Here is a 27,581-nt window from a genome sequence, read left to right as displayed (position 1 = left end):
CCACACCACAGCGCTCCTTTATATCCTCACTTGTCAGCCTGTCTCTCCATGTGACTCCACAGGCTCCTCTTAAATGACTAATTTCCACTGCTCTCACTCTTGACTTCTATCCTTCCAGCAACGTCCAAGCTTCACTTCCATAAGCTAGAGTTGGTATCACAATACTATCATGTAGTAACTTTTTCACTTCCATGCTCACTTCCCTGTTCCTTATCACTGCTTTCAAGGAACCAACAACCTTTCTTCCTTGTTAACCCTTTCAAGCACTTCACCCTCCAAACTTCCATCCTTACTCATCACACTCCCCAAGTACTTAAACGTACTCACATTTTCCATTTCCTCACCATCCAACCTCACTGTACATTCACTGATTTCACCTCTCTCAAAGACCATCACTTTACTCTTCCCTACATTCACCTTTAAATTCCGTTTCTTACACAGTCCCAAACTCATACACCAAGCCTTGCAGCTCCTCTTCATCTTCACTTAACAACACAGTATCATCTGCAACCAACAGTACAGGGAGTTTCCAAACTGTACCCTCTCTCATTAGGGCCACTCCAACATCCACTACCCTACCTTGTATCTCTTTTATTACCCCATCCATGTACAGATTGAACAGCCATTGAGACATGACACATCCCTGTTTCAACCCAACCTTCAAAGAGAATAATTCAGTCAGTTCATCATCCACACGCACTGCAGCCTTAGTATCATCATACATACTCTTCACAGCTTTCAACAACTTCCCATCTACTCCATATATTCTTAATACTTTCCACAATCCTTGCCTATCCACCCTGTCATATGCTTTCTCCAAATCCATGAAGGCCGCATGTAACGTCTTTCCCTTCTCTAGATTTTCCACTAAAGATCTAAGAATGAATATCTGATCTACACAACCTCTTCCCTTCCTAAAGCCTCCCTGTTCTTCTCCAACTAATTCCTCTGTTATTTCCCTAACTCTGTCAATAAGTATCCTACCACACACTTTTCCTATTACACTAAGAAAACAAATGCCCCTGTGATTACCACAAACCTCATTTTCCCCTTTTCCTTTGTACAAGGGAATAATTATACCTGACTTCCAATCCTCTGGGACTCTACCTTCCTCCCAGGCCAATCTACACGTCTTCCACATCCATTCTACTACAATCTCTCCCCCATGCTTCAGCATTTCACCACACACTCCATCAATTCCTGGGGCTTTCCCCAATTTGACTTTCTTCATTGCTTCCACAACGTCTATCCTACTGATTTCTTCCTGTCTTCTCACCTCCCTCCTTCTCCCAGCCGTTCCCCAGCCACTTATACTCACATTGCTTCCATTCTCTATGTTCAACAATTCCTTAAAGTGTTCTCCCCATCTGTTCACTTTTTCTCCCTTCTCCACTAGTAATCTCCCATTTTTATTTTTCACTCCCATACTAACGTCACTGCACCCTGTCTTACTCTCTTCACCTCTTTCCAGAACATTTTCTTATAGTCTCTCCACTTTACACTCAAATGCCTTCCAAATTCCTCATCCACTCTCATCTTTCTCTTACTAATCTTTTCACCTCTGTCTTCCTTTCTACATATAACTCTCTCTTCCACCTCTCAACTTCTTCCACACCCCTATTTCTCATCCATTCATTGTATGCTTTCTTCTTTTTTGCCACAGCCTGTCTCACCCTTTCATTCCACCATGCTGTTCCTTGCACCGCCTTCCATCTTCTCTTCACCCCACACACCACATCACATACTGCACATATTTCTTTTGTGAATATCTTGCACACACCTTCCACGTCCCTCATCTGCTCCAATTCATATTTGCCCAATCGTTCCTCCACTTCTCTCTTATATTCTGCCTTTTTTCTCATCCTCTTGTAACCTTTCCACTCTCCTTGCAACCACTCCTTCTTCCCATCCTTCCCTTCTTCTATTTCTCCAACTTACATGGGTCTTGATTCTGGCCACCACCAAGTAGTGATCAGAAAGTCCACTCTCACAACCTCTATAAGCTCTTGCATCCATTATACATCTTTGCATCCTTTCATCCACACACACACATAATCAGTCATTGCCTTCCTTTCATTCAGTTCACCACCCACCCTTCTCATCACTCGCCATGTATACCTGTGGATCATTTTGTGCCTAAAGAGGGTATTGGCTATCACCAACCCCCTCCCAGCACACTGTCCACTAATGCACTGCCATTCTCATATATCTCAGCAGGCACACCCCACTCACCAACTATTTCATCCACCTTCATATTCCCTACTTTACCATTCATATCACAATCAAAAACACTCTCTCATTCCTTCCAAACTTTTCCATGTACACTTCCACATTTGTTCAGAACTCTTCTCCCACTCTGCTTGCACGATCTTGCGTTGGCGCATACATGTACACAATCGCCCACATTTGTATTCCAACTTTCAATCTTACCCACACAATCCGAGCCAATTGATCCATACTCATTTATGTTCTTCTTCCATCTTTTACTCACAACAATACACACTCCTTCTTTTGTCCTCTCATTCTCACCTACTCCTGCACATATACCCCATCCATACTCCCATTCTCTCACAATCTCATGCCGCCATTTAGTTTCAGTTACTCTTGGGGGTAAGGGGGTTTCAAGAATACTCCCACAGTATCCCTGCTTGTCGTACGAGGCGACTAAAAGGGTTGTTGGTGGGTTAGTGCCCCACCCCGTAAAAGAACTAACTAAAAAAGCGAAAAAAGTGCCTCGGACCTGGACGGACCATACGTTGACGACTAAGGAACGGGCAAAGGACATTCTTAGGGTGGGAACATGGAATGTGAGAGGAGTGAATGATGAAGTGAAAGAGAGAGATTGTTCAGGTGCTTGAGGATGCAAAAGTGGTTATATGTGGATTGACTGAAACTAAATGGGAAGGTGAAAGGGTGAGAGAATGGGAATATGGTGTAGGTATATGTGCGGGAGCCAATGAGAATGAGAGGGCAAGAGAGGGAGTATGTCTGATGATAAGCAAGAAGTAGAAGGAGAATATTAGAGAGTATGGAACAGTGGGCGCAAGGATTGTATGGGTGAGGATGAAAGTAGGTATACAAGCATGGGCGATTGTATGTGTGTATGCCCCAACAGAGGATCGAGTGGCAAGAGTGAAAGATGAGTTTTGGGCGAGAGTAGAAGCACGTATGGACAAGTTTGAGAGGAGCGAGAGAGTGCTGTTGAATGGAGACATAAATGGCAAAGTTGGGAATGTACGAGTGGATGGAGTGGTTGGTCAGTTTGGTGTGCCAGCTGAAGTAGATGGGAATGGTAGTGCTTTGGTGGACATCCGTGCTTGTAAGGGGTTGGCAATACCCAACACTTACTTTCGTCATAAGATGATCCACCGGTATACATGGAGAGTAATGAGGAGGATGGATGGTGAACTTGTTGAACGAAAGGCACTGATAGACTACGTGTGTGTGGATGAGCGAATGAGAAGACAAGTGTTGGATGCAAGAGTGTGGAGAAGGTGGGGGAATGGAGTCTCGGACCATCACTTAGTGATGGCCAAGGTGGAGATGCAAAGAAAGTGGTTGAGGAGACGAAGGGGAAGACAGGAGGAAGCAGCTCCTGTGAGAAGAGTGAAGAAATTGCAAGATAGTGAGAAAATGGCAGAGTATAAGAGCATAGTGGAAGAAAGATTGGGAAGGTATGAGCTAGAGCAGATGGAAGGGGTGGAAGACGTATGTAAGATATTCACGGAAGAGATAGGCACAGCATGTGAGGCGGTTTGTGGAGTGAGGAGGAGATGCAAGGGTGTGCAAGGGACAGCATGGTTGCATGATGAGGTGAAACGAGCTGTGGAACAAAAGAAGAAGGCATATAGTGAATGGTTGGCGAGTAGAGGTAGGGGAGAAGATGAGAGAGAGAAGAGAGAGGTATGTGTGAGCAGGAGAAGGGAGGTTAAGAGACTGGTGAAGGAGAGTAAGAAGAAAGTGGATGAAGAATTTAGGAGGAATCTGAGTGTGAAATGGAGAGAGAGTAAGAAATTGTTTTGGAAGGAGGTAAAGAAAGTGAGGCAGTGTGAAAGGGGAAATAGTAGGGGAGTGAAAGATAGGAATAATAGATTGTTGGTGGAGAAGAGAGACAAATTGAGGAGATGGAAAGGGCACTTTGAGGATTTGTTGAATGTAGAGAGTGAGAGCAGTGTGAGTATAAGTGGTTGGGGAATGGCTGTGAGAAGACGAGATGAGAGGAGGGAGGAAGAGATCAGTAGGGCGGAAGTAGTGGAAGCGATGAAGAAGATTAAGTTGGGAAAGGCCCCAGGAATTGATGGAGTGTGTGGTGAAATGCTTAGGTATGGGGGTGAGATTGTTGTGGAGTGGATATGGAAGTTGTGTAGATTGGCTTGGGAAGAGGGAAGGGTTCCAGAGGACTGGAAATCAGGAATAATTGTTCCTTTATATAAAGGAAAAAGGGAGAGAGAAGTATGTGGTAACCATAGGGGTATTTGCCTTCTTAGTGTGACTGGTAAAATATATGGTAGAATACTCATTGATAGGGTTAGGCATATGACAGAGGAGCTAGTTGGAGAAGAACAAGGGAGATTTAGGAAGGGAAAAGGGTGTGTAGATCAGATATTTGTTCTAAGATGTTTAGTGGAGAAGTATCTAGAGAAGGGAAGGAAAGTGTATGCTGCCTTCATGGACTTGGAGAAAGCTTATGACAGAATAGATAGGCAAGGTATGTGGAAGGTATTAAGAATATATGGAGTGGAAGGGAAATTGTTGAGTGCGTGAAGAGTATGTACGAGGGAGCTAAGGCTACGATGCGAGTGGATGGTGAGCTGAGTGAGTTCTCTGATCTCAGTGTGGGACTGAAACAGGGTTGTGTGATGTCTCCATGGATGTTTAATATATACATGGATGGGGTTGTAAAGGAGGTGCAAGGCAGGGCAGTGGATGTGGGGCTGGCCCTAATGAATGAGGGTGAGATTTGGAAGCTTCCGGTGTTGCTGTTTGCTGATGATACAGTATTTGTTGAGTGAAGATGAATGGGAGTTGCAAGGTTTGGTGAATGAATTTGGGACAGTGTGTGGGAGGAGGAATCTGAAAGTTAATGTAAACAAAAGTAAAGTTATGGTGTTTGAGAGGAATGAAGTCACAGAGTGTGCAGTGAGGTTGGATGGTGAGGATATGGAGAATGTGAGTGCATTCAAGTACTTGGGTAGTGTGATGAGTAAGGATGGGACTTTGGGGAATGAAGTGCGTGAAAGGGTACAGGAGGGAAGGAAGGTTGTTGGTACACTGAAAGCAGTGATGAGAAATAGGGAGTTGAGTATGGAAGTTAAGAAGTCACTGCATGATAGTATTGTGATCCCTACCCTGACGTATGGAAGCGAGGCGTGGACCTTGCAAGAGGGGAACAAGTCAAGAGTGAGAGCAATGGAGATGAGTTACTTGAGAGGAGCATGTGGAATGACGTGGAGGGACAGGTTGACGAATGAAGAAGTGAAGGAACGTTGTGGGGTAGATGTGGATGTGGTTGAGAAGATTAGGAGAAATACACTGAGGTGGTTTGGACATGTGGAGAGAATGGAGAATGAAAGACTAACTAAGAGGGTGTATGTAGGTGAGGTGGAGGGAGGGAGAGGGAGGGGTAGACCGAGGATGAAGTGGAGGGATGGAGTTGAGAGGCATATGAGGGAGGGGGGGTGAGTTGGGGGGAGGGTAGTCAAATGATGGGTGACAGAGCGACTTGGAGGCGTTTTGTCTGTGGCCACCCTTTGCGGGATTAGGGCGTCGGGCTATAGATAGATAGATAGATACTCCACATACATCCACTTTTGCACCCTCAAGCACCTGGACAATCTCTCTCTTTCACATCATCATTTGCACCGCTTACATTCCACTTAGCAATCCGTAAGTATACGCAACTTCAAGCAACAGCAAGAAGAATAAAAAACAAAACCCACTACAAGAGGCTACGAAGATTCTACAAGTTATGGTGGCAGTGAAAGTACGAACCTCGTCTACGAATCTACAGTGAATTTCTACAATAGCAGGTGAGACTCTAAGCAAGATTAGCTTCAGTTCTACAGTGAATTCCTACAAAATACAAGCTACAAGCCACCGAGTCTACGAGTCTACAAACCTACGAGCCTACGAGTCTACAAGCCTACGAGTCTATGAGTGTACAGTTGAGTCTACATTATCAAGATAGAAAACAAACAATACCTCTTACAACCAACAACTCACAACCAGCTCCTGACAGTATTCTCTCCAACCCCCCCTCCGTCTCCCCGATCATCATGCTGATGTAGAGGTGAAGAGGTCACACGACACCTTGCCAGTAGTTTAACTAAATATTGGTACAAATAATCTTCCAATTTCTATGACGAATCAACGAACTACAACCATCTACGATTAACTTCAACTAACAAGTCTACAAGGCATCTCCATAATCTTCTACACGCACCTACAAGTAGCGGCAGTCTTCATCCCACAACGAGTAAATCATAAGAAAAAAGGACCGAGAATAAATTGAGAAAGAAAAACAAAACAAGCAAACGAAAGCAAGAACACAGCAACAACGACCAGACCACCACCCTTCTCTCCATCCGCCCCCTACCTCCACCAACATCACCACGCTGACGCAAGGAGTGCGAGGTCATAACGACGACAGCAAATACCAACCCCATATTCACAGCTCAACTTACTCATCTTCACTCAAGTTACTCGTCGCTACTCATTTACTCACCACAGCTACCAATGTGGGAAGTCGACGTCACCATGCGTGCCTGCTGAGACGACGCCACGTCAATCAACTCGTGTGTGACACCACCACTCACCATCACTCACACCATTCCCACCACGGTAAAAACTAGTGAGTTACATAGTTACTTCATTTATGGAATACACAGTGGTAGACAAAAAACTTCTGCACAAACATATAAAACGTACTGTATAGTTACAACTTACATACACATACTTACTTCAGTAATCCGCATAAATCAATCACTGAATACTTGCACCAACAATAAATATTCCACACTGTATATATTCATTCATTTACTTTAGCCTTTATTTACTACCAACAAGTAATACCATTTATACCTACATAAAATACATGTTTCATACATACAGCTATACATTATTGCATCTAGAAAAGTAGTAAAGAAAATATACTATCACAGTTGCTCTGTGAGCAATTAAAAGAACTGTATGAAACATTTATTAATTAAAGCTACCTAGTGGAAACAGACAAATCAAGGTACAAGGAAAACCAGAAAGAAAAAAAAATGGCCAACACAAATGATGTAAGCAAGAATGAACAACATCTTGCACACAATCGTGAAGACAAAGATTTCCACACAGCGCTGACACATATATTGCCCACGATAGGTACAAGTGAACAACAAGTCAGTGTATATAGTTAATACTGTATATAGTGTATATATATATATATTTTTATATGAAGTAACAAAATATGGGGCTATATAATATCATTTTCAATAATATCTGTGCAATATAAACTAAGCCTTAAAAAAGGGTCCCAAGGGAATTAACAAGCAATTATGCAACCTTGGACATCACCGAAAAAGAGTAGAGAAACGAAGAAAAACATACTAAAGAAAATCAACACATATAAAAAAAAAAACCAGTAAGATCACATGAATAAATGAAAATAGGTGTAATTGTTACTACAAATGCCAAAATACCACATAAATTCCTTCTATAAGTGAAACAAAAAACAAATTGTTGTTCTCCACGAGCCAGTGGCAAGGCACATCATCACTATCATCGACCGCAGCATGACCGGATCGATATCAGGACTGCAGTTACTACGATATTGCTGGAATTACTACAATTATGTAATGACAAACGATTGCATTATGTTACACTTGCTTCAGTTATGCAGCTACAAACGATATGTAACAATTACAATACAATTATGTACAATACAATTATTATGTAACAATACAATTATGTAACAATTCATACAATGTTACAATTATGTAGGCCATTACTACAATATTACTGGAGTTATTATAATATTACTGCAATTACTACAGTTATGTAACGACAAACGATTGCATTATGTTACGGTTGTTACAATTATGTAACTACAAACGATATGTAACAATTATGTACAATACAATTATTATGTAACAATACAATTATTTAACAATGCATACAATGTTACAATTATGTATTACTACAATGTTACTACAATATTACTGCAGTATTACTGCAGTTACTACAGTATTACTGCAATTACTACAGTTATGTAAAGACAAACAATTGCATTATGTTATTACAATTAGGTAACTACAAACGATACGTAACAATTACAATACAATTATGTACAATACAATTATTATGTAACAATACAATTATGTAACAATTCATACAATGTTACAATTATGTATTACTACAATGTTACTCCAACATTACTGCAGTATTACTAGAATTATGTTACACTTGCTACAGTTATGTAACTAAATACGATATGTAACAATAACAATACAATTATGTACAATACAATTGTTGTGTAACAATTCATACAATGTTACTACAAATCTGTATTACCAGAATCATCACACAAGTTAGGTGAAATATTAGACATTACAAAAGGGATAACTCATATGTAATGTAATGACCTAGCAGTAGTTGTTGTTGTTGTTGTTGATTCTCTCCTCAATTCGAGGAGACCGGGCCTTGCTGTAGCCCGGTTGCTGGTGGTTGTCTTGAGTAAAGGTAAGGGGGAAGACAGGGCCTGGGGAATGCCCAGCACACACGCCCTGTCTCCTGGCTGAGTTGCGGTGTGTGTCACCTAGCAGTATTACAAATGCACAATTATATGCGTATGTCTGTTATACATACACATTTTACAATATGTTATACAATATTCTATAATCAATTTAACTATAGTGCGTTTGTTCAATTATATATACAATTTGTTTAAAAATGTATTATGTTTCTAGAATATTATTAGGCCAGTACAATATTATCACGAATATTATGTCTATACAGTATTATAATTCATTCATTCATTCATTCCCAGACGCCATGTATCCCAGACAGGGTGGCCAAGGGCTTAGAGTTAATTGTTTTACAGGGAGGGGCACTAATCCTCCACCAACCCCACATGACACGTAGGGATGCCAACAGCATCTGGTGTTCCCAGGCGGTCACCCATCCAAGTACTAACCAGACCCAACGTTGTATTATAATCAGTATTATATATTAATAGGTTAGCATATGTCAAAGATGATTGCTGTTGGAGGTCCGCCAGTTGGCGTGACCTAGCGATGTCAGGACTGTAAGATATCTTAATACATAATAACCAGCAACATACATAATATAGTCTAGAGGTTAGGTCAATATCAAACCTAGGGGCCAAAGGAAGTGACGTTAGCACCTCTCCAGAATGTCTCACACCAGCACAACAGCCCACAAACAGTGCCTCGTGACCATACACACACATACACACACACAGGCTTCTAGAACATTTCAACAACAGTATGGCGCATGTGACACTACCCCTGCTAAACGAGAATGTAGGAATCAGAGATCAGAAGGGGGCTGGCGATCGTAGCGAAAGGTTGGCAGAGAGAGATAGAGCGAGACAGGGAGGTAGCTAGCGGGACTCTACTTTATACTTCACTTGTGTGTGAGAGACTTTGTTAATATTTCCAGGACAAATAAAATAGTCCCATACTAATCTTTACCTCTCCTGTCATTGCATGACAAAGGGAACGAATATTATCTGCTTACAAAACTACTCACATATAACAACCGCTCGTCCAAGAATCTAATATATGTATAACTGATCTACTGTACAAAACTTCACTACAAACACCTACAAAGTTTCTACAAGAAAACCACCAAGGAAAAGTTGCTTGGGAGCTTCCATACCGGAAAAAATTACTAGCCATGGTGCTATGGTATTGTTTTATTCTAACATTAAGGCCTGGCATCTCGTCACTTAAGGAGCTCCCTAGCACTTCTTCCTTAGTAATTTATTTTCAGATATGCCAGGTTAATATCCTTTTGTATGTTATTGATGCAGTGTATGGCGATATTGGAAGGATTTAAGTAACAGATGGACAGTAAAGTGTAATAAGCAAAATAAATCACTTAGGAAAGGGCGTTATGGAGCTTCCTTGACCAACAAGAATATGGGGCAAGGTAACACTAGAATATGATGCAGTGGAAGGATATTTAGCCATAGTATTGGTTTTATTATGACATTAATATGTCTATCTATCTACAGCCAGACGCCTTAATCCCGTAAGGGGCAGCCAACAAACAAATCGCCTCTATATGCCCTGTTCCCCGCCATTTCACTGCCCTCACCCTAGTGCACAATCCCCTCTCTCATATACCTCTACACTCAATCCCTTCATCTCATCCTTGGTCTCCCCCTCCTTCTCCCTCCCTCCACCTCACTCACATACTCTCCTCATTAGTCCCCTTTCTCCAGTGGCATTAAGCAGAAAATAGGTTTCAAAAGTACAAAACTCATCAATAAATTAAAGTCACTGAAGTATACATGTGTTCTGGTCTGTCAGGTTCTGGTACGAGACTACAAGCTGAGGTCGTACACGCTGAATGCAGTATCGTATCACTTCCTCCAAGAGCAGAAGGAAGACTTCCACCACTCCGTTATATCGGATCTCCAGAATGACAACCCCCAGACACGCAGAAGGTGGGTGAGGCGCAAGGAGGGGAGATTTGAACACTCATGGATTTCATTTGTGTGGATGAATATCAGGCTTATTCACCGCATTTTGATATTTTTTTAATTTGATGTGTCCCTCAGTGCGAGGCCTGGGAGACCTATGTTTACAGTATGACTGAAAAGTTGGAAGGAAGGATGGGACTGGCGTATATTGGTGTTGTGATGAGAAGGGGTAAATTGAGATGGTTTGAGCATGTGGAGAGTAACTGAGGATGACAGATTGGTGCGGTAGGTGGGAAGTGTGAACGTTGAGGGTAGGGTTGTGGGAGGCAGACTGAAAAATATCTGAGAAGAGGTCATAGAATGTGACCTCAGGATGAGGGACTGAAGACGGAGGCTGCTAGAGATCAAGCAGCATGGAGTCACCGTTAGGTGATCAAAGCCGATGCATGCAAGCATGTTGGAGCCTTTTTAAACGGTACAAATTATACAATTCTGACTACCAGTAGACAGTTATACTAAGCTTTGTACAGAACTTTAGTCAACAGAATTCTTGTAGTAGTCAGGGGGATTATTAAGCCAATATCCTGGCCCACCATTTTAGGGTCTGTTTTAAGGTGAATATATTTTCTTGGAGATCATAAGAATAATGAGAATCACAGGTAAATATAACAAAAAAAGAGTACCAAGCTCGTAGTGCACTTATTCTGAAACGGATGAAGCACTGTGATATATGGAGCAGCCAGTGATTATAAATGCAAATATTATCCTTGATAATTATTAGGACTCAGAATGGCACAATAGTTCACATTCTGGGCAATGTGTGTGTGTGTGTGTGCGTGTGTGTGTGTGTGTGTGTGTGTGTGTGTGTGTGTGTTCTGGGTGCTGTTTTTTAAGGCACAAAGTTAATAATTTCACCTGCGTACTACAAAACTCGTTTATTTTCACATCCATCATACCCCAGGTGTGCCTAACTTTTTTTTTTTTTTTTTTTACTCAAATTTGTTTTAAGTGACTGAAAAGACCAGTAAACTTATGTTTGTTGTTTGCATCTGCAACTGTCTTCCTCTGTCTGTATTTCCTATTGCCCGAGATCTCCAGTCTTTCAGACGAAGTGTGTCTTGGCATCTCGAAATGAGCAGATCTTGAATTTAGCTCTCCGTTTTTTTTTTTTTTTTTCCTTGGAGGAAATAATTTTGCTGGCCTCTGGCCTTCGGTTCTTCTTTCATGTATTAAAAAAAAAAAGCTTAGTGCTACCCCGTACTCTGACCACACTACGTTGTATCAGTATATTGTCTGAAGGACCTGGTAGAAATTTTGGTATTCTGATGATATTTACAGCGACATTTATAATAATTTTGCTGGCCCCTGGCCTTCGGTTCTTCTTTCATGTATTAAAAAAAAAAATCTTAGTTCTACCTCATACTCTGACTACACTACGTTGTATCAGTATATTGTATGAAGGACCTAGTTGAAATTTAGGCATTCTGATGATGATATTTACAGCGACATTTATATAATTATGTTGTTATGCGAGTTAGGATTTCTAAGACTTCCATGTTTGTGTGGCCAGTTTGGCTTTTATGCTTTATATTTCTCTGAATCCTACCTCGCCCCATCCTTAGGTGGAACTGTCTGTATTTCCTGCTGCCTATGATTTACAGTCTTTCAAACGCAGTGTGTCCAGGCATCTCGAAAAGAACAGATCTTGAATTTGGCTTTCTGTTATCTTGTTTTGTTTTTTCTTGGAGGGAACAATTTTCTCGGCTCCAGGCCTTTGGATCCTTCTTCCTTGCATTTCAAGAGAGAGAGAGAGAGAGAGAGAGAGAGAGAGAGAGACAGACAGACAGACAGACAGACAGACAGACAGACAGACAAACAGAGACAGACAGAGGTCAGGATAATGATTGGTTGATTGATAGTACAGTATGTGTGTTTTTTACTTTATGCTCAGATTAGCGGTGTATTGCCTGAAGAACTCACTGCTGCCCTTACGTCTGTTGGAAAAACTGATGTGCATTATTAACTACATGGAGATGGCCAGGGTCACCGGTGTACCACTCTCATACCTCCTGACACGAGGACAACAGATCAAAGTTATATCACAGCTGCTGAGGCAGGTGGGTTATAATATAGGTAGATACTGTAAATGAGTGAAAGCAAAGTGTGGTGAATGGTCAGGCAAGGGAACTGACAAAATGGAGTTGATGTCATGAATTATCTACAGTACAGTAAAGAGGAGTACATAACAATGGCTTGGATTCGTTTTTCTTTATTATTATCATTTTTTAAAATGCACCATTCATCATCTTCCAGACCTCCGTTCCCACTCAAAGACAGGGTGAGGAGTAGCAACGTCCAGACAGCCTAAGTTAGCCCAATTCAGTGGGCCACGCTTTCATTCACTCATCATTCAAACCCACGTAATCCTGGCTTCATCAGATAGGTTAAGAAAAAATTCACCACCTTCTGTAGCTTCAAGTATACTTATGTGATAGTACCTATCCAAATGTTGTCATGTTAAAAAGTGGTGCTATATCCCTGGTTATGCGATTCTCCATACAAATTTATCTAGCCAGCTCGGTCTCTTGTCAGTCCCTTAGCCTTACCAACTTCTATACCTCTCTTCCTCACCCACTCATCCACCATATCCCACTACCTTCTTGGCCTGCCTTGCCATCTCCCCCCAGATTCGCTCAGATATACCTTTTTCACCACTCTACTGTCACCCATTCTCCCCACATGATCAAACCATCATTGTACACACTGTTCAGTTAAGGTGTCCACAGACTTCTTCACTCAGCATCTTTCTCGAATCACATTATTCAGTATCCCATCCAGTCTCTGTACTGCACATACATTCTTCAGCAGTCCCATGTCCATAGCACTTACTCTTGAGTTTTTATTTTCATGCCACACCATAGTCTCACATCCGTATGTTAAAGTTGGCACTAACACTTCTTCACGTAAGCCTTGAGCAGCTGAAACACTCAAGTCCCTAATTCTTATCAAGGCCTTCTTAGCACTGGCTATTTTCCTTCCTTGAGCCACTTCTTATGCACATTTTCCTCTCTTTTCCATCACTGTTTCCAGGTATTTGAAGATTGTCACTAATTCCGGTCTCTCATAATTCACTATTACATCACACTGGGAGTCACTTTCTCTCCCAACAACCATCACTTTACCCCTCAGAACTATGTGCAAATGGTTAGGCATGTGAGATACAGTTAAAATTTCAGGCACTTGATTGGTGAGTGAATGAATGTTCGGCTCATTTCACTGGGCATTGCTCTGGCTATCATCCTTCCTTCTTCTTTGTTTATTGTACCCTACCTCACCCCATCCTAAGGTGGGAAAAGAAGTCAGGAGAAAGAGTTATTGTTCTAGCGAGCGAGCGCAGCTAGCGAGCGAGAAGACCAAATATAGTCACAGTTTGGATCCCCGATATATGTACCCGAGTGAAAGGTTTATCGCATCAGCTAGAAATGGGGGAATGGGGGCAGGTGTCGGGAGGAAAACTCTGTAGCACATTACAGAACTTTTGGGGATATCTCTGCCAATTTTGAAGTTACAAGAAAGATAGACACCAATTTGGAAATCGCATAAAAATCCTCAATTATTTTCATTTCATAGACAACCCGTAATTTCCCAAAGTTTTTTTTCGTAAATCGAGGAAGCGTTTTTTTCATAAAGCAGATTAACGTAACAGCCAGCTGCGCAAGAGATAATGGTCTAAGATTGCATGAGTAGAGCAGCAGTATTTTCCGACGATTGCTGAGAGCAACCAGGTATCCCTTCACTAGCTCGGTTGAATGCGTTCCACACTTTCAGTGTGGACGCCTATTACATGTTGATAATGTATTATCATGTACAGTGACAATGATAATATGGATGTGTGATGTGGCCTACAAGGGACTAGGTTTACAATGGAAGAATTGAGAGGAAGGATGGGACTAGACTGTATTGGTGTTGTGATGAGGAGGGGTAGATTGAGATGGTTTGGGGATGTGGAAAGGATGGAGGATGAGAGCTGGGTGCAGAAAGTGAGAAGTGTGAACCTCAGGGGTGGGGTTGCGAGAGGCAGATAAAAAAATACCTGGGACGGGGTAATAGAATGTGACCCCAGGGATAAGGGGCTGAATACGGAGGCTACCAGAGATCGAGCAACATGGAGAGCTGCTATAAGTGACCAAGGCTGATGCATGCAAGCAGGTTGAAGTCTTTATAAATGAAACAAAACATAATGAACGAATCAACCAAAAATGTATCAGCCATCTTACCCAATGTATCAGTCTGAAACACAGACTAATTATTGTGATATATGGAGCAGCCTGTAATTATAAGTGGAGATAAAGTCCTTAGTAATTATGTAGTTCCAGTAAGTTAGGTTAAGATAAGTGTAACTTAGATGTAAGATAGTTGTAATTTAGTAATTAAGAACACTTTAGTATAAGCGTGAATAATTATAATCTAGTATAACTGTATTATAAGTATAAAATAAGAATGATTTTTTGTATCATAGAGATAAGTTAGAGTGAACATCTACGTATCATGTAATTCGCATTAAGTATTACATCAGCCAACCACACTCCCTCCTCCCCTCCATAAAACACGCGGGTAGCGGAGTTGACAAACATTTATATTGGCTCAATCTTCATAACCTCTTACTTGAGTAAATTCAAAGATATCTTTCGGTCTCAGTTAATTTTAGTGTTAGAAATGCTAACTGAGAAAGTGCCAGAATGGGAGAAACAGTCCATGATATTCTATATATTTAGTTACCTCTAAATATCGATCATTGTGCTTTCCCACGTTTGGTTAACAGATGAAATAGCATCCGAACATCATTACGAAGGCTTAATATTAAGTGTTGTGATCATTCTCGATACTACTCAAATTTTCTCCATCGTCGTGTAATCTTCGTGAGATACAATAAGCTCTAATGATGTCAATACCCAAATGAGTGTTGCGAGACATACTTGTTAACGTGAAAACTGTAACATCCTCGCATGCAATCGGACTGAGGTATCCGAGGTTATATAAGGCGTGGGCGAACATATGACTGCGTGACTCACTCCATCGCCTTTGTTCGATTCGCAGGTCAGTGTTTAAGCCTCATAATCTCCCCCCTTTCCGTTGTTTTCACATTGAGAATTATAGAGAATAGAGTGATTAATAGTGTGTTCAATAGCAAAGTTCTTGTGTGACTCACTCCATCGCCTTTGTTTGATTCGCAGATTCTAACATCAAATCAAACTGAATCTGCCAAGTGCGTCACCATACATACCACACACTTCACCCCCCCCCCCCGATTCATTGTGTTAGGCAAAAATCTAAATCACTGTACATTAACCTATGTCAAGGAGTTTTCTGTATTATGTCACAAGGGAAATGGTGTAATCGAAGTGTATTTCATTAGTCTAAAGCAGTAATCTAATTCTCTGAAGTGTAAGTATTAAATTAGGTCATTTTGGGTCTTACCATTTATTGAATTGAGTGTTATGATTCTCATCATTGCAGTGAAAGTGTTATTGTAGGAGAGTGGTGCAGGATGTGTTATTGAGTAGGTGGTCTTTATCCCGCCGCGTGCCGGCTATCTTTAGCCCTCTGGGTCACCCCAGTGCCGGCCATTTTTCGACCTTTTTTTGGGGGGGGCTAAAATGATAGATTTTGATGTGGAAACAACGAATTTCGCCGTTAAAATGCTCACCGAGGCTCGGAAATGAATTTTATTGAGTTCTGCATACTCGTGTACAGGTATATCCACACTCTCATGCTCACCACATACGTGAGAGAAAGCCGTTTTCTATGTAAGGTATACTCAGGTATTTATGCTGGGAAGGTATAGCAATGTTCAGTACATTTTTCTGATCACTTATTACTTCAGCATCTATCACAATTTGCTTGTCTTTCTCGCTGTGAATGCATTATCATACACCTACTTGAAGATAGGTACAACCTGACTTCATTACGTACAGTCCTGGCACTTACAAGAAGGTATTTACAATTTGACTTCACTATATAGTCCCTACACTTACAAGAAAATATTTACAACTTACACTTACATGAAAATATTTACAAAATGCCTTCACTATGTACAGCACTGGGTGAGGCACACAGGCAGAGTGAGGCAGAGCGAGCATGAGGGGGGGAGTGAGTGAGTGTATGGCCTTGACAGCCTGAGGGATGGTAGAGGAACAGTTACCTTACATGCCTGCCAATTTTTACCCGCGAATCTTGAAAAATGCAGTCACAGTGAAGTTTTTTATTTTAAACCATTTTAAAACTGCACTGGCAATGGCCACGGCATTGTGTCAGACGGTTTTAAAAGGGCACTGGCACGCAGCGGGTTAAATCGTTTTGGTATAGTCCCTCCTTGAGTCCTTCAGTGACCAAGGAGAACGAAATCCACTCATAACTTGTATGATCCTTCTGTTCCAAGTGGTATTAGATCAATGTTAACTAGGGAAGTGAGTTTATGGATTTAAACATTTATCTAATTTGGGGTATGATTAAAGTCAATGTTATACTCTTTAAATTAGGGTTTCCAACTACTTTTCTTTGATGGCTATGTATGGGGTGGCCCGCAAGGTGTACTAGGGAGAATAACAACTCGAGAACCTAAGCCTACCTAAATTCATGCTAACCCATTCAGTATGAAATCTGATCCAACAGTTTGGACATAAGTCGGGTAAGTCATTGGTATCTATTTCGGAGTAAAAGGGGCGTAAAACACCCCAGTTGGATTGGGTTACACTAAAAACAGGCTCGGTAATTTAATGGCAGCTACGCTGGTAATTAAAAAGTGTTATGCTTAAGGTCAGTCAAGAGACGGCTAGCCATAAAGACTATCATGCTACCACACATCTCATCCCCCGGAAATTCAAATACAACCTTGAACTGCATAAAGAAACTAGAACCGGCATAGAAATTTCACGTATTACTAAATACCCATTACCAACTGACACCATTATAATCTCAACTTCAAATTCAGTGTGCATTCCTAGGTATTTACACTCCAACGCTAAGCGGAGACAAAAATAATTGTTGCAAGAGGAGAGATTGTAGTGATGACAAAGTTTTGTGGGATTAGACTCATAACATTATTCTGGTGTCTTAACAGTGAGATATAATTAAAAATTCTAAAGCAATACACTGGGGATTTTAGTGATATTCATTAACATTCCTGCCAATACACTGGTTGGCTTAATTAAAAATTCCTACCATTACACTGGTGGCTAGAATGGTGGGATAATAAATATTCTCTGTAACCAAGTGCACTAGAGGCCCGCCTATCATATATGGTTAACAGTCCCAAGTAACATACTAAAAGCATCTCTGGTAGGCCATTGCCAGATTCCTCGATCGTTGGAAATATCGGGCATAGAATTATGAGTATATCGAGCCCCTGGAGCGAGGGCAAAAACATTTTTTTCAGATCATCGTATGAACAGGGTGGAAGATAAATTGTTGACTGTAATTAGGGAACTTGCGGCAAGGCAGGATGCAGAAGCTGAAAGTGAATGAGTATAAGCCATAAGTGACGAAAGATTCTCTCATGTAACGAGGTTGTAATGAGCACTGATTACTCCCCCCCTGCTTCTTTTCATTATAAGTCGATACGGTACTGCCAGTTGTAGATGTAAGTCCGAGGAAAGGGAGGATGAGCGATCAGTGAGGGATAGAATAGCGAAGAGCTAGAAGAGATGGATCCCCCACTACTCCCTGCCATCCCTTTTCAATCATCACCATTCAACCACTTACTCGATCACGAGAATGAAGGAGAAGGTTCGCACTAAGCCCCGGGATATTCCAATCCTGGAACTTCACCAGTTGCAAGGACTTGATGCAATGGCCAGAATAGAAATGTTCTTCAAACTCATGGAACAATGCTACCCAAACGATTCCACCTGCATGCAAATTGCTAAGAGCAGGGTCGGTTTGGAGTTAGCCATATTCATATACAACCATCAAAAGAACCATCGAGCAGACTCCTGGCTAACACTTAAACATCTCCTTAGAACAGAGTTTGCAATAGAGATCAGTGTCGATCGAGCATGGCAGGAGTTGGAGTCGATGAGTCATGACTGGGGAGAATCACCCCAGGCTTTCACCCATAGGTTCAATTGTCAACACGCACTAATCGAATCAGAGTTTCCTAATGAGAAATTTCCTAATCGAGACTGACAAATAAAGAAGAAGCTGTGGTATGGCTTGCCTGCTGCTTCACGAGTGAAGCTGGAGGGATTTCTAGATGATGAGTGCCCACTGCGCAAATTCCTGGACCGTACTGAACATGAACGACAGTTACTAGAAGAGAGGCAGCCCCCTCAAATCAATGCGGTACCAATGAAGGATAGTAGTAACAGGGAAAAAACCGGCACACATTCCACTCCTTCCATTCCTGATGGCCCAGCCAGTAATATGAGTATGGTGGAAACTAAGGATGAAATGGATGAACAGAGCTCAAGTGTGGGAGGTGAAAACAAATCTAGAGCACGTGAGTAAGAGGTAGGCGAGTGATCAGGAAACCCTCCACCGAAAATATTGTAGTCACTGCCGAGCAATGTCCCACAGTCTGCAAGAGTGCTGGCGGAAACCCCCGCCTGTTTCTTGTTTTGACTGCCGAAGACCCGGATGTCGTCGGGGAAACCTCGGGTGCCCCAGACGTAAGCAGGAAGCCTCAACCCAGGCTAATTCCAACACAAACATTTCCCAGGACCCTAGTCCGAGAATGTGACTAGCCGGTGGTCATACCTCTCCCACCATTAGTATCATTGCCAATGGGAAAGTGGTAGAGGCACTAGTTGATAAAGGCAGCAGTTACAAGCCAATAAAGGAATCGACTGCCATGCTAATAGGAGGAGAGAGAACGAAACTCTCCTCGATTACAAGGAGTCACAGATGCACCTTTGAGAATTATAGGAATGCTGTGGACTGCAGTTGGGGTCAGTGACGTAAAAATTCACAAACAGTGGTTCCCGGTAGTACCTAACTCGTACATCAACGCTGACCTACTCCTTGGGTGTGACATATTGAGTCAAGCCCCCCTTCTTTGGAATGGCGAAAGGAGAGTCATGGAATGGGGAGGTGCCTCTTATTTAATAAATCACATTCCTCACCAGAAGAACAAAGTCAATAGAGTAAAGGTGAACCCTGTAATGGTCACGAATCCGTCACAACTTTTTACTCAAATCAGTCTCCTTATGGTGGAAAAGCTTAGTCACTATCAGTCCAAATTTGTACCTGTCAGTGTAAGAGAAGTCCCAGGTACTAACTTGATTGTTCACCCACAAGCCAAATTCAGTCATAAGAGTCACCCCTATCTAATCCAAGTAAGTTCAGAAAACACCATCCACCTACTGCTCACTAATGCCACTAAGCAGGAAAAGACATAAGAAGGGCACAATTGTTGGGTCTTACGAGAAAATCGACAACCCTCCCTGCAAAATTAACACCACCACCCAAATCCATAACGACCTGCTGCCGCAAAATGATCAAGTGAGCGAGAGAGTGGGACGTGTGAACAGAGGTTAAAAGAACTCATCGAGAGGCAAAAGTGGCAACAATTCACCAAGGCTCAATGTAAAGACCTGTCACAGTTGATACTCAGTCATGATGAGAAAGAGTTAGGGACTATCAGTGGCCCTCCCGCACACATTAAAGTGGCTGACCCCCAGCCCAGTCGTGGACCAATGTATCGTTACCCAGAGGAGGCCAACCAGATTATTTCGGACATGCTTCAAGACATGGAAGATTGGGAGATCATAGAACGATCAACAGCGGCCTGGTTGTCACCTATAGTACTAGTGAATAAACCCAATGAGAGCAAACAGATGTGCTTAGACTACCGACATGTCAACAAACATCTTGCCACTGACATTTATCCTCTTCCTCAGTTGGAAGAATTAGTGGAACAAGCAGCCGGTCATCAATACTATGTCACCTTTGACACGCGAGAAGCTTACTTCCAAATCATGGTAGATGAAGAGAGCCACGACCTTGCTACTTTCAATGATAGAGTTACTTTGTATAGATTCAGACAGCTCCCATTTGGTCTTAACTGCTCCCCTGTGATCTTTTCCAGGCTGATGGCTTCAGTACTTATGCCACTCCTACAGAAGGGATGGATCAGAAATTACTTGGATGACTTGATTCTTTGGGCTTATGACTTTCCTTCATTACTAGATCGCCTGAGCTAACTTTTCCAACTACTTACTGAAAATGGCATAAAACTGAATCTTAGTAAGTGCACGTTTGGTCTTAAAGAGGTTACTTTTCTGGGTCCCAATATCTCAGCGGACGGAAGCAAACCCGACCTGAAGAATGTAGAGGCGATTGCGAAGATGAAAGCACCTGCTACAGTGAAAGAAATACATCTTTTCCTAGATATGTGTGACTTCTATAGAAAGCATATCCCCTCCTTTGCTAGAATTGCTGTACCTCTCACCAACCTAACTAAATCTTGAGTAACGTTTATATGGACGGACGAATGTCAGAAAGCCTTTGAACATCTAAAGTTTTGTCTCATCAATACCCCTGTCTTGGTTAAAGCTCAGATAGAACAACTATTGATTCTCACCACCAACACCAGTAACACCCACGTTGGCGGAGTCCTGAGTCGGATTCAATCAGATGGGACTAACAAACCGGTTGGGTATTTCTCTAAAAGTTGAACCCCTGTGAGACTCGATATTCAGCGACAGATAAAGAGGCACTAGCTGTAGTTCTTGCATGTCGTAATTTCCATCATTATCTGTGGGGTGCCCGTTTCACTGTAATAACTGACCACCTACCTCTCACTAGTATATTCAAACGGAAGACTAAATCACCTCATATGAACTGGTGGATACTAGAAATGCGAGAGTATAATGATAACATCCAGTACCTCAAAGGTAAGAACAGCTTTGTAGCGGACCAGCTGTCATGCCCAGTTCGAGCGGTAGTCCGTCCACCTGAAGCCACTTGGCTTGGGTTAGATCAAGAACAAATGAAGGCCTGCCTAAGAACCGAACCTGTGTGGGAAGAACTAGCGCGATATCTTGAGGGTGGAGCAGTCCCGACCAAACGACTGCCCAAAGCTACTTTAGATCAGTTTGCTCTTGCAGATGAAGTGCTATATTTTGTGAAAGAGAAGGCAGATGGAAGCCTGCAGTATAGTCTCATAGTCCCTCGTGCTTTAGCTAAACAAGCGCTCCAACATGCACATGCATTGTCAGGACATCTTGGGCAAAAGAAAACCATCGAGAAGGCAGAGGAGTTATACTATTGGCAGAATCTCAAGGTTGATGTATGTGAATATGTTAAAAAAGTGCATTACTTGTCAAAGATTCAAAGGGGACACTGGATTGCAGCAACAGTGGAAAGAACTGCCTCCAGTGAATAAGCCATTGGAGAGGATTGGAATAGATCTTACTGATATGGTTGCTGGAATCCAGGGTTACCGATATGTCCTTACAGTAATAGATCATTACAGTCGCTTTGTTTGGTTCTTCCCCCTAAAGTCCAAACACTCTACACACATAACAGATAAACTTTGGCAATACGTGGCAGATTACAGATCACCTCAGAGTATTGTCCTGGATAACGAAGGTGAATTCAACAGCAGGGACATCCAGAAATCCTGCCAGCAACATCAGATCACTTTATACTACACGACCCCTTACCATCCTCAAGGCAACGGGATCACAGAGGGGATGCACCATACCCTCAAGTCGGTCCTCTCTGCCTTATGTCAAGGACACCCCCTTCGTTGGCCCTAACTGCTTCAACCATGTCAGATTGTCATGAATCAGGCTATTCACACCTCAACCGGACAGCAGGCATACTTCACGTTCTTCTCCCCCAATCCTCCCAGATTGGTGAATGCATAACTTTCCGCTATAGATGGCAAAGAAGACGAGTTGGCCACTGTGCACACTCTCATCAGAGAAACTCACCAGAAGATGGCACGCCGGTACCGAGACATGGCAAATAGGAGAAGGAAGAATCAGACTGTCGGTGTGAGAAGCTTGGTGTGGGTCAAAAAGGAAACAGTGGTGCCAGGTACATGTTGGAAGTTAAATGTGAAGTGGGATGGTGCCTAGCATGTAGTGGAAATGTTGCTGGACAGCAGTGTAGGCTATAAATAGTGGAGAATGTCTTTAATGGAACACAAATAGAGAGAGGTGCCGGGCAGGTGAAACCTTATCGTGGTAGTGAAGAGTGGCTGTTGGAACCCCTAGAAAGTGCCTTTACACCTGACCCGGTAGATGAACAATTACTGCCCCATGAAAGATGGCCTCCTCGCCGACTCATTGAAGAATGTTGATAAGTCTGTGGGGGCTAAAGAGTGTAACATTTTATGGAATGGATAAGGAAGTGTATGTGGGTCAGACTGGCTGACAGTTGACTGCAAAGAGCTATAGTTTCAGGGAGAGAGAAAGAGGTTGAGTTAGGCTCAGCCCAGTTCAGTGGGGATAATACGAGAGCTCTACTTCGAGGGGGCAGGACGCGTCTACCCCTCACATTACAATTGACACGGCCTAGAGTGTGGTTGCGACTTCAGGACCTGTCAAGCGCTCGTCAGTCACTAGGTGGAAGGCTGGAAACGAAAGTATCGAATGGAAGAAGTGTGAATGAGACTGAGTGACAGCACGTGTGAATGGGAAGCACCCCTGGGACGATCTTGGCAATGAGAGTACGAGTCCACCCAGCTGGGCGACTATGCCATTACTCAGGCAGAAGGTTAACTGGGGTTTCTCTTCTTCACTGGATATATTTTTCTTTGTAAATTCCTTAGTGACATGAAGCAACCCTCTGGGGTACGCAGTGGTTTATGTGGACCGATAGGTGCCGCTTATCGTGGGGAGAGTTTCAAGGTAAGGTGTGTTTGAAAGGGGACTCGCAGTCAAGTCGGTAAGTTTGTCCCATCCGCACACGCATCCTTGGAACGTGTATTAGTGCTTGTGCTGAAAAGACTCTGATGGTGAAAATGTGTTTCCCGGAGGAAGGACCCGTGTAGTGCCAGTAAATTAGGTTAAGATATAATATAAGTGTAACTTAGATGTAAGATAGTTGTAATTTAGTAATTAAGAACAATTTAGTATAAGTGTGAATAATTATAATCTAGTATAAGTGTATTATAAGTATAAAATAAGAATGATTTTTTGTATAGTAGAGACAAGTTGGAAGTGAACATCTACATAATATCATGTAATTCACATTAAGTATTACATCAGCCGACCACACTCCCTCCTCCCCTCCATGAAACACGAGTGTAGCGGAGATGTTGAACATTTAAACTGGCTTAATCTTCATAATCTCTTACTTGAGTAAATTCAAAGATATCTTTCTGTCTCAGTTAATTTCACTTTTAGAAATGCTAATTGAACAAGTGCCAGAAGGGGAGAAACAGTCCATAATATTCTATATATTTAGTTATCTCTAAATATCGATCATTATGCGTTCCCACGTCATTACGAAGGCTTAATATTAAGTGTTGTGATCATTCTCGATACTACTCAAATTTTCTCCATCGTCGTGTAATCTTCGTGAGATACAATAAGCTCTAATGATGTCAATACCCAAATGAGTGTTGCGAGACATACTTGTTAACGTAAAAACTGTACCATCCTCGCATGCAATCGGACTGAGGTATCCGAGGTTATATAAGGCGTGGGCGAACATATGACTGCGTGACTCACTCCATCGCCTTTGTTCGATTCGCAGGTCAGTGTTTAAACCTCATAATCTCCCCCCTTTCCGTTGTTTTCACATTGAGAATTATAGAGAATAGAGTGATTAATAGTGTGTTCAATAGCAAAGTTCTTGTGTGACTCACTCCATCGCCTTTGTTTGATTCGCAGATTCTAACATCAAATCAAGTCGTAATCTGCCAAGTGCGTCACCATACTTACATACCACCACTCCCCCCCCCCCCATTCATTGTGTTAGGCAGAAATCTAAATCACCGTACCTTAACCTTAATCGAGGAGTTTTCTCTATTATAAGTCACAAGGGAGATGGTGTAATCGAAGTATATTTCATTAGTCTAAAATGGTAATCTAATTCACTGAAGTTGTGTAAGTATTCAGTTAAGTCATTTTGGGTCTTGCCGATTACTGAATTGAGTGTTATGATTAAGTCTCATCAATGAAGTGAAAGTATTATTGTAGGAGAGTGGTGCAGGATGTATAATTAAGTGGTCTTTAAATCGTTTTGGTATAGTCCCTCCTCGAGTCCTTCAGTGACCAAGGAGAACGACATCCACTCATAACTAGTATGGTCCTTCTGTTCCAAGTGGTATTAGATCAATGTTAACTAGGGAAGTGAGTTTATGGATTTAAACATTTATCTAATTTGGGGTATGATTAAAGTCAATGTTATACTCTTTTAATTAAGGTTTCCATCTATCTTTCTTTGATGGCTATGTATGAGGTGGCCTGCAAGGTGTACTAGGGAGAATAACAACTCGAGAACCTAAGCCTACCTAAATTCATGCTAACCCATTCAGTATGAAATCTGATCCAACAGTTTGGACATAAGTCGGGTTAGTCATTGGTATCTATTTCGGAGTAAAAGGGGCGTAAAACACCCCAGTTGGGTTGGGTTACACTAAAAACAGGCTCGGTAATTTAATGGCAGCCATGTTGGTAATTAAAAAGTGTTATGCTCAAGGTCAGTCCAGAGACGGCTAGCCATAAAGACTATCATGCTGCCACACATCCCATCCTCCGTAAATTCTAATACAACCTTAAATTTAATAAAGAAACTAGAACCGGCATAGAAATTTCACGTATTACTAAATACCCGTTACCAACTGACACCATTATAATCTCAACTTCAAATTCAGTGTGCATTCCTAGGTATTTACACTCCAACGCTAAGCGGAGACAAAAATAATTGTTGCAAGAGGAGAGATTGTAGTGACGACAAAGTTTTGTGGGATTAGACTCATAACATTATTCTGGTGTCTTAACAGTGAGATATAATTAAAAATTCTAAAGCAATACACTGGGGATATTAGTGATATTCATTAACATTCCTGCCAATACACTGGTTGGCTTAATTAAAAATTCCTACCATTACACTGGTGGCTAGAATGGTGGGATAATAAATATTCTCTGTAACCAAGTGCACTAGAGGCCCGCCTATCATATATGGTTAACAGTCCCAAGTAACATACTAAAAGCATCTCTGGTAGGCCATAGCCAGATTCCTCGATCGTTGGAAATATCGGGCATAGAATTATGAGTATATCGAGCCCCTGGAGCGAGGGCAAAAACATTTTTTCAGATCATCGTATGAACAGGGTGGAAGATAAATTGTTGACTGTAATTAGGGAACTTGCGGCAAGGCAGGATGCAGAAGCTGAAAGTGAATGAGTATAAGCCATAAGTGACGAAAGATTCTCTCATGTAACGAGGTTGTAATGAGCACTGATTACTCCCCCCCTGCTTCTTTTCATTATAAGTCGATACGGTACTGCCAGTTGTAGATGTAAGTCCGAGGAAAGGGAGGATGAGCGATCAGTGAGGGATAGAATAGCGAAGAGCTAGAAGAGATGGATCCCCCACTACTCCCTGCCATCCCTTTTCAATCATCACCATTCAACCCCTTACTCGATCACGAGAATGAAGGAGAAGGTTCGCACTAAGACCCGGGATATTCCAATCCTGGAACTTCACCAGTTGCAAGGACTTGATGCAATGGCCAGAATAGAAATGTTCTTCAAACTCATGGAACAATGCTACCCAAACGATTCCACCTGCATGCAAATTGCTAAGAGCAGGGTCGGTTTGGAGTTAGCCATATTCATATACAACCATCAAAAGAACCATCGAGCAGACTCCTGGCTAACACTTAAACATCTCCTTAGAACAGAGTTTGCAATAGAGATCAGTGTCGATCGAGCATGGCAGGAGTTGGAGTCGATGAGTTATGACTGGGGAGAATCACCCCAGGCTTTCACCCATAGGTTCAATTGTCAACACGCAGTAATCGAATCAAAGTTTCCTAATGAGAAATTTCCTAATCGAGACTGACAAATAAAGAAGAAGCTGTGGTATGGCTTGCCTGCTGCTTCACGAGTGAAGCTGGAGGGATTTCTAGATGATGAGTGCCCACTGCGCAAATTCCTGGACCGTACTGAACATGAACGACAGTTACTAGAAGAGAGGCAGCCCCCTCAAATCAATGCGGTACCAATGAAGGATAGTAGTAACAGGGAAAAGACCGGCACACATTCCACTCCTTCCATTCCTGATGGCCCAGCCAGTAATATGAGTATGGTGGAAACTAAGGATGAAATGGAAGAACAGAGCTCAAGTGTGGGAGGTGAAAACAAATCTAGAGCACGTGAGTAAGAGGTAGGCGAGTGATCAGGAAACCCTCCACCGAAAATATTGTAGTCACTGCCGAGCAATGTCCCACAGTCTGCAAGAGTGCTGGCGGAAACCCCCGCCTGTTTCTTGTTTTGACTGCCGAAGACCCGGATGTCGTCGGGAAACCTCGGGTGCCCCAGACGTAAGCAGGAAGCCTCAACCCAGGCTAATTCCAACACAAACATTTCCCAGGACCCTAGTCCGAGAATGTGACTAGCCGGTGGTCATACCTCTCCCACCATTAGTATCATTGCCAATGGGAAGGTGGTAGAGGCACTAGTTGATAAAGGCAGCAGTTACAAGCCAATAAAGGAATCGACTGCCATGCTAATAGGAGGAGAGAGAACGAAACTCTCCTCGATTACAAGGAGTCACAGATGCACCTTTGAGAATTATAGGAATGCTGTGGACTGCAGTTGGGGTCAGTGACGTAAAAATTCACAAACAGTGGTTCCCGGTAGTACCTAACTCGTACATCAACGCTGACCTACTCCTTGGGTGTGACATATTGAGTCAAGCCCCCCTTCTTTGGAATGGCGAAAGGAGAGTCATGGAATGGGGAGGTG

At 42.2% G+C, this 27,581-nt stretch overlaps 1 protein-coding gene across 1 annotated transcript in view; it reads left to right on the top strand.

Annotated features, from left to right (window-relative positions):
* Positions 1-27,581, top strand: part of LOC145395418 (DNA polymerase delta catalytic subunit-like) — a 134,054-nt gene that overhangs the window by 43,794 nt on the left and 62,679 nt on the right. Inside the window, exons 10-11 of the mRNA XM_080269023.1 lie at positions 10,542-10,678; positions 12,606-12,771. Of these exons, the coding sequence (XP_080125149.1) occupies positions 10,542-10,678; positions 12,606-12,771 (303 nt within the window). The remainder of the gene's footprint in view (positions 1-10,541; positions 10,679-12,605; positions 12,772-27,581) is intronic.

The sequence above is a fragment of the Coenobita brevimanus genome, chromosome 31 (genome assembly GCF_032717465.1).
Source record: "Coenobita brevimanus isolate Jiangsu-jjx chromosome 31, ASM3271746v2, whole genome shotgun sequence".
Lineage (NCBI taxonomy): Eukaryota > Metazoa > Arthropoda > Malacostraca > Decapoda > Coenobitidae > Coenobita > Coenobita brevimanus.
This window is presented reverse-complemented; position numbering and strand designations above follow the sequence as displayed.